General features: G+C 33.9%; 1 protein-coding gene across 1 annotated transcript; it reads left to right on the forward strand.

Moving 5' to 3' along the window:
- The first annotated feature begins 6,951 nt into the window (after positions 1 to 6,951).
- On the forward strand, positions 6,952 to 15,103 carry LOC130823120 (uncharacterized). Its single transcript, XM_057687738.1, has 7 exons — positions 6,952 to 7,279; positions 9,143 to 9,189; positions 10,603 to 10,711; positions 10,819 to 11,017; positions 13,476 to 13,605; positions 14,285 to 14,461; positions 14,553 to 15,103. The coding sequence occupies exons 1-7, from the start codon at positions 7,078 to 7,080 to the stop codon at positions 14,697 to 14,699; spliced, it is 1,011 nt and encodes a 336-aa protein (XP_057543721.1). The 5' UTR covers positions 6,952 to 7,077; the 3' UTR covers positions 14,700 to 15,103.
- Positions 15,104 to 15,187: the final 84 nt, after the last annotated feature.

The following is a 15,187-nucleotide window of genomic DNA, read 5'->3' on the forward strand; positions in this document are numbered from 1 at the left end:
GAACACATGGTTCGGGTTGGAAAGCACGTAATGAAATTAAGAAGTATAAGTGGCCGATAAACGGTTACTATCTGTGCTTGCGTCTTATGAAATCATCTTATGTTGTTTTATAATATAATGTTATCTATTAGTTGGCCTTATTATATTTGATGCTAGTTACTGACGTGTACGTGTTTGTGTTTATGTTTGATTGTTGTTGACTTTCTATGATTGTCCTGCTATGACACATTGGCCTTTTGTCTAATGTCGAGCAGCAGGAGGATCATAGACAGGCGTAGCAGGTACTGGAGCTTCTTTTGCATTGCATTGCATTTGGGGAGAGTGATGAGGGCGAAGCATAACCTGTGTCATACCGCTATCTTTCGATTTTGTAGCTCTTGTTATCTTTTGTAAACTTTGGTTGTATATGTTTTGTTATGAGGCCTTGTGTCCTCCCTCGTATATTTGTATTTCTGCTGCGTAGTTTATAACTCTGTATGGTTTTAAGGAGTTAAGTCTTTTTAAAACGCAAACGTCGACACTGGAACCACGATCCATGCTTGGCATGTTGATTTGAGAAGTCGGCGACGAATCATTCCGCCGTGACATAGTTTTGATAAGTCGTTGGTGCCTTTACTTTATTAGCTTCTAAATAACTTTTGTTTTTCTACAAAGGCGCACAGTTTTAAGGCAGATGCTGCCGAAATTTCCACTCATTTTTTTTAAGTTAATATTAACATTTATCCAAATTCTTTTCCTTTTCTTTTATGTAACACCCGAATTTCCTCCCGTCCTTTACGGTTTTGGTTTCGTTAAGGGTTCAAAAATTCTGGGGTGTTACAGATACACTGAGTAGGATGATGATGATGAAACAAAAAGAGATAAAAGGAATAACAGTCACAACTTTATTCAATAAAACCCATTATTTACTTAACTCAAAAAAACAAAGTATTATAGCTTTGAATGATAACTTATAGATGATGGCCAATGGCCGTCTATTTGGATGATACTCTTTGTATCCCTGAAAAGAAAGCTCTAATGGAATAAATGTATCTGATTAAAGTTGTTTGCATTTGATCCTATCACATAAAAATTTGAGGTGTATGTATGTAGAGAATTTTGAAAAAATAAAGCAAATGCAATAGGGTGTTAAGAACAAAGATGGATATTCAGCAAGAGGGAGAAAGAACGATATAGATCTCTTATTTATGGAGGGATATAATGGCGTCTGAAGTATAAATAGAAATATCAGGGTGTTAGTGAGTGGTTTCACTCAACCATAAGGGGTATAGCCTAGGAAACATAGTCTATCTTTCAGATCATGCAAAACTTTCAATCAGACTTATGAACATTTCTACTGTCTTATCCTTAATTATATCATAATATACCTCAATCTAATGGTTGGATATTTTTAATGACATGTATGTGGCTGACATACTAACAGATGGGCTTTAAATGTACTCATTTTCTTTTTTAAAACGATTTTAGAAATAACATTAAAATTTTAGGTAAAATTCTGAATTATAGTTTTTAGAAGAACCATTTCCCTTAATAATATTAATGGGATAAATAGTTCCCATTCTGCACTCCCTTAGTACTGTCCACATAGGACAGCCAGTCCAACCCTTTTTTTCTTTTTTTAATAACAGCTATCTTAAAAAGCAATTGATTGTAAAATCCAAACTAAAACGTTGTGTGAAGTTGGGGGTTTCTAATTGAAGCAAAAATAAAGCATGGAAACTAAAACCGCCATCTGAAAAGGCGATTTAGTTATAACATTTAAAAAATTAATTCAGGGCCGGCCGTAGGTTATTAGAGCCCGGGGCGAAAGATTATATATAGGCCCCTAAACAATTATATATATAGAAAAGTTCGAACCTTAACACTAGTTGAAAACTAATATTTTTTAGGAGGCCTTGGACATAGGCACGTTTTGCACTTGCTTAGGGTCGGCCCTTAAAATTATTATAATTAAATCGTCATCTCAAAGGGCGGTTTTGCTTGAGCGTATAATAAAGCAGATTTCATTTTCACGCGCAGCTCTTTCGTTCCTTCCTCTCTTCTGTCGACCAAGTAAAAAAAAAAACAAATTTTACTCCCACTCATATACTCGCTCAATTACTTTAAATCATCTACATTAAATTCTTTCTTCTTGATTACTTCTTCATTTCATTAACAATTCAAGGTAAAAGTTAACCCTAATTCATCTTTTTTTTTTCGATTTTATAATTTGATGTTTATTATCATGATTGTTCTTGTTTTGGCTGTAATGAATTAGTTAGTTGTAGTATTATTTTAATTTCATATGTTAAGCTTAGATTTTATACCATTAGAGTTGAATTATATTATTTATTTTGTATGCATATTAAGTGTTCAGTGAAATGCTTCAATGAAAAGTTCATCAATTTGTTAGCTTATTTTAATGTGTTTAGTATATATTTATGTTATTAACTCTATAATTGAATTGAATAATCTCATTAGTGTTGTTATACTTCAATTAAGTAAATTAATTTTTACATTGATAATTCACTTATTCATGCTTGTATACAAAAAAGTGTGTGGCATCATGTTAGTAACATGCTTATGTGTGCAGAAATAGATCATTACCCTGTTATAGTGTATTAGGGTGGGGAAATTAGTCATAAGAAGGTCGATGTGGTGTATAATGGTGGATTGAATTAAGTTATGTTTATCCATCGTCAACATATGACTTTTGAGGTATTTCTTAGCAAAATGTATGATGTTATTGGTTGTGATCGTGAACTCTTATGAATTAAAAATGGTGATGAAATATCCTGTGATAGGAAAAAATATGTTAGTTCCGGTTAGGAATGATGAAAGCATAAGTGGTCCTGCTTATGCGGTATTACAAGCTCGTGGAACGGCAATGGAGATGTATGTTAAAATGGTTGCAAAATTAGACAATGCGAGAGAAGTCGTGTCTAGCATGGAATTTTCATAATCGGGTCCTAGTGTAAGTCATGACACATTTACAGAAATATTAATAAACCCAAATTACATGAATGAACATATGAATTAGTTTACTTCTCCAACTCACTTGGGTAGCCAGAAAGCCAATGAGGTTGACTCTCTAGATTAGGAGGATGAGCATATTGATTCTGATCCAGAAGAGGATGATAAAAAAGAGAAGCTCTAGATGCAGCGATTAGGGATAGTGCTCCACAGGGACGGATGCAAGGCCCAGCAATGTTGTCAACTGACAGCATATAATTTATACTAATAGCTAGTAGTGTAGACCTAAGAGAAGAGGTTAAATGAGTTGGTTAAGTCTTGATTGTAATAACCTCAACAACCCATGTTCAAATCCTGTGTGCAGCTTTTCTTTTTTGTTTGGAAAACTTAAGACCGGACGCCACTTACCTACTTGCCTACTACACCCTATTTACTCTTTCTTAGTGTCTCATTAGTGTTCTTATATTATATATTGTTATAAATGGTGTGACTTGAGTGCACAATTGATGTGTGCATTCATATGTAACTCTTGGGTTTGGAATCCAATGAGTATGGTAATGTGGGTGATTACGTTAACTTAATATTTGTAGTGTTTAAGTGTGATTTATTGTGGTGAAGTATTCATGTGAATTATTGGTGTTAATGATGATTAATGAAGAAGTGAAAAGGGTCTTGGAAGATACTTTGCTCAAGTAGAATCTAACAGAGAAAGTCTGATGGTAGCTCGACCGAGCGAGCTCTTTGGGTTGGTCGAGCGGTCAGACAGAATGCATCCAGAAGTAGTCTGTAACTCGCTCGACCGAGCGAGCTCTCTGTTTTAGTCGAGCGATTCCTCTGACTTGCCTAGGATGCTGGTTTTCGACCTTTCAAGTTCTTGGAGCTGTTTCATATCATTCATTATTCAATATTAAGCATGTATTAAATGAGCAATTGTCAATGAATGTACTTAGTACTATAAATAGAGCTCTCATACTCAAACAAACATCAAACACAACCCCTAAGCCAAACATATAGCCTTTTGTTTTATCTCTTACACAATTGTAATACTTCATTTGTAAGAGTATTTTATACTCCATTGATATAATATAAATAGAAACTACACACAACGGAGGACGTAGCCATTTTTGAGTGAACCTCCTTAAATTTTTGTGTCTCTTTGCAAGTTTACATTATCAAACGTTGTTTTATTCTTTGTTGTTTGCATCGTTCATCTAAGTTTTTAGCGTCGTATCGATCTTGGCAAATTATTTCATATATGCTTGTTTCTTATTTTTTTTCTCATCAAATTTGTTTAAAACTCTCCTAATTTATTTTTTGATAGATAATTATGTTGGGTAATTGTCTAAATTCATTAAAATAGTTTAAATTAGACATTTGCATTTTTTTTTTGTTCAACTCTAAAATGGAAAGGAATATATGGACAATTACCATAAATAAAAAATTGTTAAAAGTAATTTTATTTTTTCTGTAAATATTGACAGCACTTGATTTTTTTCTAGATTCACCATTCGTACCGCTCCATTTCAAGACTGGCTTTGAATTGATGAGGTTGATCAAAGATTGATTGATGCATGTTAGACCTGGAATAATGACAACTCCATGACTGAAAATGGTGACTTTAGGATAGGGGGAAGAGTTTAATTCGTTAGACCACCTTAAGAAGAATTTTAAAGCATGTGCAATATCTAACAGTAGAAACTTTCGTGTAATTGAGTCGGAGCCTACTAAGTATTTTATACAATGTAATAATGCGGAGGAGAAAGGTTCTGAATGGAGGATGCGAGCATTCATGACAGCCTATAGTTCATTTAAGATTGTGCGATATAAGGATCATAAACAAGGTTGCTCAGGGCATTATAGTGATGATTATCCGCTCCTTACTTCTGACTTTGTTGCTGATCTCATCATAGATATATTTTTCATGGTCTGGTTCTGATTACCCACTCTTCAGTTACACAAAAGGTTTTGTTCAAATCAATGTTCTTGTGTATGTGAATGATCTTCTTATTTCTAGTAATGGTTTCACTTAAGTTCTTGCTTTCACATGAAAGATCTTAGATCTAATAGATATTTGTTAGGCATAAAAGTTGCACGAAGTCATTTGGGCATCTTTCTATTTATTGGAAGACAAAGATACAACCTATTGTTTCTTGTTCTTCTCCTGAAGTAGAGTATCTTTCTATTTCTTTGATCATTTATGAACTGAAATGGTTGTAAGGCTTTCTTTTAAACTTAGTGGGGTGCATTATCTTAAAGTCATAGTCCTATTTTTTGTGACAATCAATATGTTTACATATTGCTAAGAATTCAATGTTTCATTATCATACGAAAACATAAACAAGTTAATTATCATTTCATTGGAGATGTTATCCAAGGTGGTGGTGTTGTTTATTCTTATATGCTCATCACTACTCAATTGGCTTATATTTTTGATAAGGCACTAAGCAAGGCTCAATTTGATTTACAGCTGGTCTTGGACGAGACAGCTTCATAATGAGATCGTTAATTTGGGTCGGCCCAATTCGCTAAGGTACTAGGCAATGCACGAAATTATTAGTATTAAGATTAGAATTATTATTATTTTTAAAAAATGTTATCATTATTAAACAACTTGATTATTTCATGTTGCAAATGTTTGTAAAGATGCCACATGAAAATTTTCATTCCTTTTAGTTAATTGTATGATGATTAACCATTTTGATTATTTCATATAGCAAATTTTTGTAAAAAAATCCTTTAAGTTAATTATATGATATTTAATTCAATAAATATAGCAATTAAACAATTTGACTATTCCATGTGACAAATCTTTGTAAGGATGCTACATGAAATTTTTTCAATCCTTTTAATTAATTATATGATTAAGTACTTAGTGGGTCTGATATCTACTTCCTTTTTGGTGATTTTTGTTGGGGCAAAATAATGAAGCTAATTTTTCACTCCGTTCTCATTTTAAACGATATTACCGTGAGATTGACGCTTTGGATATCAAATCACCCACTTTAGATATTTAGAAGAGTCATTTTAACTTGTATCATCGGGGAATGATTTCATGCCCAAATTGTTCGATTTTTTAATACAAATTCTTATTGAAAACGTTCTCATTATGAAACAGTTATGAATTGCACTGAATAACCTACTAAATTATTTAAAACAATCACATTGAATATTAATTACTCATTTGTTGTTTGAGCTCCATGTATGAATCTGTGTCGCAATAAGATTGTCTCATACAAGATTTGCTAATTTTGAAGGCAAAAGCTAACGAACACCTTGGAAACGTTTGTTAACAAGAACAAAAACATGATAAAAGAATAAATTAGAAAACCAAAATAAAAGATAAAAATAATATAGTATATTTTAAACCATTATTTGATAATTGTTAGGATTATTGGTGACTTGGTTCACCAAATAATCAAGACAAGATTAAGAGTCTTAATCATGTATGTTAGTGTAAGTAATACGAGTACAAGTATTAGCTTTGGTTTGGATGATGGAGAACCTAGTTAGTACATTAGTACAATATACAATATTAGTGGATAGATGGGGCAAGAGTAACGAGGGACCAAAGGGGAACCATAGGGACACCCAAAAAGACAAAACTCGACCAGGAAGGTGTTGTATTGCACCTACTCGAACGAGCATAGGGCTCGCTCGGACTAGCATGCAGCAGTTCTCCCCTTTATGATGTTGTTGTCCCAATTTTCTTTTTGTATTATTGTTGTCCACTGTTGTCCTTATTTCCTCCTATGTATACCCTTGTTTTAGGTCCTTATTAAGTGCACCAAAATCTCATATATAGAGTTTTTATTTAGTTTCTTCCTAATTAACTCCTCTCCACCTTATGTTAATCATTCATTGTAATTCCTATCAAATTTATATATTTTTCTTTAAACACAAAATATAATCTTAGGTTAAAATGGTGGATCATATATAGTAATTTTAAACAAACGCTCCAAAGATGTTCATTAAGAAGATCATTTATTTTTGACAAGGCCTTTACATTGCCCTAACGGCCCTGCATATAAAACACTCGAGACATGAAAATTATCGAAACTGGGAACTTCCTCAAACTATCAACTATCAAACATTTAAACATTCAAACTAAACGACTAGAGAAGGAAAATGGCTGAAATTGAAGACTTGAAGCAATCAGTAGAACAACAAGAAGAAGAAATTGAGAGTGAACAAATTGAAGGATTTAAAGAGACAATGAAGCCATGGGAGCAACATTCTGCAGTCATAAGCATTCCTCGCTTTAATTACAACGCTCCTTCTATTCTCCTTCGACATTCGCATACTGGCTTTCTTATTACCTGCCCTATTAGTGAGCTTTCATTTACTTTAACTTCTTTTCTTTGAGATGATTGATGCTTTGTCCTTTTTTCTATGTTAATTAATATCTGATGTTAATTTGCAAAATTGATAACAGGACGCTAATGTGTTCCCGTTTCTAGATGAATTGAGTTTTTGGATTGTGGTTTAATTTGATTTGTTCGTTGGTTATTGAATAATTTTAATTTATCCTAATTTGGTTTGACAAGGTAAGGTTGCTTACCCCAAATCCCACCCTAGGTGGGATCGGGTGATGAAATGTTGTTGTTGTTGTTGGTTTGAATTGTGCGGGTGAATTACAGTTTGTATACAATTATAGAAGTGAAATTTTGTTGAGTGCTCGTCACTGATTGCTGGTCCCATGCCTGCATAAAGGAGTAGTGTGAGCAGTAGATTTGTGACAACAAGGTTGAAACTAGGCACTTTCAGGATCATCAGCTTAGTCTAATCTTTTTGGATTAAGATTTTGACATTGTTGTTGCCATTGGGTTGAATCTATGTTGCATATTGATGGATGTCCGATGTAAATTATGAAATATTGAAACTACAGTCGTTCCATCCTGATGCCATTTTCCAGTTGGGTTGAATCTATGTTGCGTATTGGTGGATGTCCAATGTAGAAGTATGAAATATTTTTAAACTACAGTCGTTCCATCCCGATGTCATAATTAAGCCAAATTTGGGATTGGATGTACCCAACTTTATGAGTGATAACGAAGAGATTGTTTCTATTAACTTTGAAACTATAATAATTGCAAATTTGTTTCTTTGCGGTAAGACTGTTTTTCTAATTTTATTTATACCCAATGATGAAATATGTTTTTCCATTAAAGCTCAAGTTTTTAAGTGCATGGCTTTTTTGGTGGTGAAAATATGAAAATGATAGCTACAAAAGGAATTCCAACCCTTTCTTTTGGTATCAGAATCATAGTTATGTTGAGGAAATTGACGCTTAGGCTATGAATGAGGACAATGATTTACTTTTCATCATTCGGACATCTGGAAATATTGTAGAAGTACTTCATGGATTTATTTGTATAGGAGAAGAGAAACATTAATGATGCTTTCAAAATTTTGATTAGAAGCTGGGATGTCTAATTAATATATGGGCTTTTGACAGTGGAGATGTGATGGACTTCTTTTTTAAATTCTTAGTAGATGAACAAATATTAGTTCCATATTAGTCTAGACAAAAAATGTGCAAGCTAAATGATGGCATTTGTTATATGCTCAACAAAATCAGAGTAGATTTTTTTTATTTGGGGGTGGGGCTATAGAATTCCCATTGGTACAAGGGAAAGGGAGTTAAGCCTTCATCTTGATGGTGAAAATCAAGCCCTATCACAAGGGTAGAGTGAATAGTTAAAAGGATAGCCTTCAACCACTAGGTTAACTCATGATTCTCAATTAGAAGTAGATTTTAAGGTCCATTACTTCTTGTTTTTATGGCTATTTGAAACTTGAAAGACTCATAAGTGAAATATTGGAATGCTAAGTATCATCTAAATTCTAAACCACTAATCTTAGTGCCGCTCATGCGCTCTCCTAGCTCTTTAGCACTTTTTGCTATCCTTTTTGGGTATGAATTACGCAATTTCATTCTCGATTGCCAACTTACCTAAAGTCTAAACTTTCTATAAGCCTCCGAGGCATGTCGATAAAGAAGGATGTTCTTGGTGTTTCTATTCCACTTCACCTTTTTATTAGGATAACTATATCGTATGATTATTTTAGCTTCTAGCTCAAATACTTCCAATTGTAAACATCAATGACTAAAATATTTTACAACCCATTGTTTATTGTTTTCCTTGCTTGGGTGAAATTTTCTAAGAGAAAAAACTTATTTTCTTTGCAGAGAGGGAGAAGAGTGCTACAAAAGAAGCAATATCCATCCTTGGAAAGGTAATTTTTCGCGGGATCTTTACATGTGCCAAAAATCTCGTTTTAGTTTGAATTGGATTTCTCTTTGTAAATTTTTTTTGTTTCTCGTAGCAGTTTTTGTCGCTATGTCTTTCATTATTCTGTTGCACTTCCAATAGAAAGTAACTATCTGAAGATCTGAGCTAAAATTTATGAGTTATAACACCTAGTTGAATATAATATAGTGTACATGTGATAACTTTACCATGTCTCAAATGGGATCCATAGAGTACTCAAACGCCTGACATGAATATTGGAGAGCTTTCTTTCCACTACCATATTGGAGAGGTTTTAAGTCTTGTACATGAAGATCTGACGTGAACACTTTTATATGTTAACTTTATATTCACAGAATACACCATTATACTTGCTTAAATACAATAATTTAGTGCTAACAAATTGTTTTTATTAAGCTGGTGAAATTTGCAAGATATGTTGATGTGATTACAGAGAAGTATTGTGCGTTTTTCCCCCATAAAACTGCCCCATTTTTTATTTGTGACCAAGTATTGATCTCCCTAGCTCCCTTTGTTGGAAACACTTCCTACTTTTGTTTTCGCATTTGATCTTTACTCAAGTCTGGCTTTTCAAGACCGTCGTATTGTGAAGCAAGAGCTGTTAAACATTATATTACATCTGATAGTACCATTGACTCTTAGACAGTATTTAGAGGTGGTGATTGTACCATTATCGTAGTTTGAAACTCATGGAAGCCAATTAGATGAGCCGCAAACATTTTCAGTGTTATTGGTCTGAAATTTATTTTAAAAACTAGGTTTTGCATTTGTTTTGAAATGCATGGAAGTCCCTTCTTAATTATTCACAATTTATTAATTTTATGGATCAAGATATATCTATCCCACAAAAATGTATAAGTTGCACCATGGATGGTTTTAAATTCTAATATTGTACCAGGCCAGTTTAGGCTTATACAGGTTGAGAGCTTTTTCCTGTCTTTTGAAAAATATGTCTTTTGCATCCTTAGTAGGTTTGGCATCTTGAGATTTTTCATGACTATTTTCAAATATTGATGCTGACAATAATGTAATGTGTATATGAAGAGAATTTCCAATTAATGCTACGTTTGGAAATGATGATTTCATTTAAAAATATAGATTTGATTCAAATTTAGTATTTGGCAAATAAAGAAAATTCAAATTTGGATTTGAGTTAAATCCACTATTGTTATAAAAGTGGTTAAATATGAGAATTTGAGAATGACTTCTAAAACCTTGTCATTCTCAAATTCTTCATTAATGAATTCATAATTGAAATCAATAATTTAAAATGAAATTCATGTTCCCAAACGCAACTTTATTGTATTACTTTGTAATAACACAAAGTACAAATCATAGGAACACTAACAATAAAAAAATCTTTAAAACTGTTTTGCAGTATATTGTGCCTAGTAGTAGTGATCACTTGAATGGGTCCGAGTCTAGTGAAAATGTAAAGAAAAGGAAATTAGACACGGTCCAGGGAGACAATGCTACAACTACTGAAAGTAAGCATCAGCTTCTTAATCCTCAGGCCCAACCAAGTAACTAATAAATTTAGTTGAGCTTCGGGTTGTTTGTATATGGAAGATTCAAGTTTCTATTTTCTGTGCAGGTGAGTTGTCAAAAGTTGAGACTCAATCTTCTGAAACGATGGACAATTCTGTCAACGAAACTTCTAATCTTAAGTTGGTGAAGGTGACAAGAAGTGGTTTGCTTCTCTTTATTTTTTCAAAAGACAGTTTGTTTGATCCAGTCAGCATAGTCTCTGATATAAATCAATCCTTAGAATCAGGAGCACTGAAACGACCACTGTAAGTGCTTCAGATCAGTCATTTTTTAAAGTTATGCCCTCTACTGTTTCATACTCATAATGATCCAAGGCCCCCAGTATGCTTTCCTTGTCGGAGTCCTTCAATGCTTTGTTTTTTGCCTACTAATATATCTTACCATTGCGGTTTTTGCTCCAAACCATCAATAATGTAGCTTTTTGAGCATTTGTATACTTGTGTATACATTATCTTTAAGAAAGGAATGCATTGATGAACAAAAATAGAAATATACAAGAAAAGCAGATCAAACATGGATAATGTGGATGCTACCATGCATTGTGTCACATCTGCATGTCTCTTTGCTTAATTTTGTGCCAATTTCTAATGGTGCATATGTTCCTGCTGCCCTCTCGCCAAATTCCGATCCCTTTTACGGCTTTGGTTCTAGTGACTCTGTGCGTACACATCTAAGGAAATACTGTTCCAACATGATGAGAAAGATGGGAGTGTTCCAACATGCCCATTTGAAAGGAAGAGTGTGTGTCATGTGTGACCCCTCATGTCGGTATATAGTGTTACATTGGTAATACTGCTTTTACATTCCAAAATGTGTCTATATAAGGAAATGGTACACTTAATTTTTTTTTCCAAAAGTGTATGGTACACTAAAAAAAGCAAAGTATTTAATTCACAAGAAGGACGTCTTGTTAGGTTTTTGTAGTTCCAATTGGTTCTTATGAGTTCATTTCCGGAGTCACCAGTAAAAGTTTGTTAATCAACCTATCTTGCTAGGATTTATTCTGAACTCTAGTGAAAATGCGAAGAAACCTAGAGGGAGATCTCTTGGGGTTTTTTGTAGTCTTTGATGTTTACCAAAATCAGATTGAGGATGCATGCCTAAATATTTCATTTAGGGCTATTTTGAAGATTAATATCTATTAATGTTCTTGTGGGACTCCATGTCCATTATGGGCTTGTAGGAAAATGTCAACAAATGCTGAGTTCCTTTTTATTAAGTGGCTACTGAATTCATGATTCCAAGATGAGATGGAAGTTAATTGTCCAACGGAAAAGCTACTTATACGCAACATTCAAACTATATAGTCTAGATGCTTATGGAACGTATTGCCTAATGTTGGAGGGAGAATCCCTGATCTTAACATTAAGGATTGTACTGGCCACAGGGCATTGGTTAAAAAGTTGGGAAAGACTCAATGATTTTTCAAGAACAAGTGCTTTATTTGAGACCACATCTGAGAGTGACCACTTACTCAATGCACGAAGGATCAGATTAATTGAGAGGAATTTTTTGATGAATCATTAGCATTTCTTATGATCAGATTCTTAATTCTTTGCGTACTTGGATTATTGGTTGCAGCTTTGCATGAAACCCAAAACTCAATACAAAGTGTAATTAAAGTACAATTATAAAGATCGAATGTAATTAAAGGACAATTATAAACGATAGTTACTAGCAATTCGAGAAGCTTGCCGTATCCCAAATGAGTGTAAAACTCAACACAAAGTGTATACTGATTCTTGGATACCATCTCCCCTTTCCCCCTATCTTTATCTATATTAAAAACCCCTCCCTCAAGTAGCTTTCTCTGATACCAATTGTCATAGACTAGCTTGGCCATAAGATGAAATTACTAGATTGAACAGAAAATGTATATGAATGTAATGAATTGTATGAAAATGTAAATGTATATGGAAAGATTGAATGTAATTAAAGGACAATTATAAACGATAGTTACAATTCGAAAAGCTTGTCATCTCCCAAATGAGTGTAAAACTCAATACAAAGTGTATACTAATTTCTGGATACCATCTCCCTTTCCCTCTATCTTTATTTATACTAAAAACCCCTTCCTCAAGTAGCTTGCACCCCAAGCTAACAACTAACTAGTAATTACTATAATACCCTTAATTAATTACTTAACCCCAAAACCCCCTTCATGACACGATCCTATAAGATGAGATCCCCTATGCAAAGGCCTTAAATCATGCTTTTGGGGAATTTTGAATTTTTGCCGGAAATGATTAGTATCAGTGATCTTCTCATTGCCAATTTCTTTTTTGTCCAGGTAAAGCGTGAACCTAGGAGGTGATGTTTTTAGTAGCTTAAAATTAGTTTTCAATTTCTGTATTTGCTTGGATTAACTGCTCTACTTATTTCTGTGTGTGATAATTTATATATTGTCTTCTAAACGTTTAGTTAAAATAGTTATTCCAATCAGCCGAAAACTAAAAGTATGTGTAATGTAATATGGAATGATAATAAAAGCGTTTGGCAGAAATCGGGAATGTAACAGCATCCAGATGACAAAATAAGATCAAATCGTGCAATGCAACATTGGAATCACCCTAGATTTAGCCTCAATTTAACCTCGAGTAATTTCACTTGTTTAATCCGTGCATCAAATACTACATTCATTTTATGTTTTGTTAATAATAGTGTTGGGCATCCTTCTAAAGTTAATATAACTTTTTTTTGCAGCTGGTGTCATCGAATTCTCCCCATTCAAGCTACTTGTATATTGAATGAAAAGGAAATTAAAACTACTGTGTCGAAGCTTGTTCTCAACTATGTTGATGACAAAAGCAGTAGATCTTCTACACCTCTAAAGGTAAGCATACTTCAAATTTTCTCCATTGATCTCTTGTATTAGTGGCCGACCCCATATGTAAGAATTAAGGCTTTGACAATTTGTTGTATTCTAGATTTATAGTATCAAACTTAACGATCTATAGTTCTTTGGTTTTGGATTATGTTGGACTATAGCAAAATTGCTGATTAAATCATGTTAACCTATTCATATAAAAGTTGCCGATGATGTTTGGTTTCAAGGGCCAAATGGAAACAACCTATTTGTAAAGTAAGGATAAGGCTGCGTATATCTGACCCTCTATACTGTAAATAGGTTGGAGCTTTGGTGAGAACCACTTAATCAAATGGAATGTTGTATTCTAGTCGTAGTATTAAAACAATTTTCTTTAGCTAAGGCACTCATTTATGAGCCAAAATTTTGTATCTGCTTCATGCAATTTTATACATTTGTTGTCTTCATTCCATGTATTATTTTAGTTCCAATTTTCTATGGGGTGGGGACTGGAAAACTTAATACGCCTAGAATGTTAACCCAAACTTGGCGTGATGAGTGATCATCCATATAATAACCTAAACCAATAGAACTCGAGCTGAATTTGGTTGAATAGACCTATTTACCGCCTGTACTCGTGAAATCAGGATTTACTTTTCCTCATGTTTTCCCCAAATGCTTGCATTCTAACTTAGCTTCTTTATAGTTTGCAGTCGGCTATAGTAGAAGAGGAATCGAGGAGACCGAGATGAAAACTGTGAAAGATAAGAATAATGAACCGAATCTATGCGATTTGTTAGATCGGAATAAGTGCTTCTCTACTGTAGCTGCAGCTGTAAAAGAGGTCGTATCAGATTCAACTGTGGACCTAAAGTCCCCTGAGGTAATAAACTATCAGATTATTTTCGTCCTCGGGTCGCACCTTAAAATTTTCATGTCTCGAGTCTTGACCATCTTCTCTCGGGGCTTTGCAGCTTTCCATTCTTATTGAACTTCTTCCGCTATCTGGGGTGCCTAATGGTTCACTAATAGCCGCAATCTCAGTCCTTCCCCGAGAGCTTGTCAGCACCAAACCACGCCTTTGTGTCAAGGCTTTGGTCTCTGATTCCAAAACTAAGTAAAAGTTTTACTCTACTCCCATTATTATAGCCGCACATGTCCTTGCGCTGGCTGGAGCATCACGGCAAGGCTACAACCAAGAACCAGCATATCATTGCCGAAGTCTCATTCATATACTCAATCTGTTAGGTAGGTTGGTACTTGGTAGGTCTATACTTAATTTTAAAAAGCGCACCCAAGGCGATCTTTAAAGCGCCTCCAAGAGTCCAGGAGGTGACCAAGAGGCGCGCCTTTCTCGCCTCATGCACCTCAATATGGATGATTGATGTATATCTATTTTCCTCAATTTTTTGGTCCCAAAAAACTATCTTTAATCTTTCTTTGTATATGTAGTTGATAGTATTACTAATTTTGCCATATTGTATTACTAAATTTGCCAATTTTTCTCCTCAACCAAGTTCGTATCTATAGTTGATTGTATGATCTGGACTAAGATGCTTTATCAGGTTTGGCTACTGAGAAATACTCAAATTTTTGAGGATCGTCAGAT

This window comes from Amaranthus tricolor, chromosome 9, assembly GCF_026212465.1.
Source record: "Amaranthus tricolor cultivar Red isolate AtriRed21 chromosome 9, ASM2621246v1, whole genome shotgun sequence".
NCBI lineage: Eukaryota > Viridiplantae > Streptophyta > Magnoliopsida > Caryophyllales > Amaranthaceae > Amaranthus > Amaranthus tricolor.

Excerpts from the sequence above, each read along its gene's own strand:
- LOC130823120 (XM_057687738.1), top strand. The coding sequence starts at position 7,078 with ATGGCTGAAATTGAAGACTTGAAGCAATCAGTAGAACAACAAGAAGAA. Across the intron at positions 10,712-10,818 it reads CAATGCTACAACTACTGAAA|GTGAGTTGTCAAAAGTTGAG; the intron begins GTAAGCATCAGC and ends TTTTCTGTGCAG. Across the intron at positions 13,606-14,284 it reads GATCTTCTACACCTCTAAAG|TTTGCAGTCGGCTATAGTAG; the intron begins GTAAGCATACTT and ends GCTTCTTTATAG.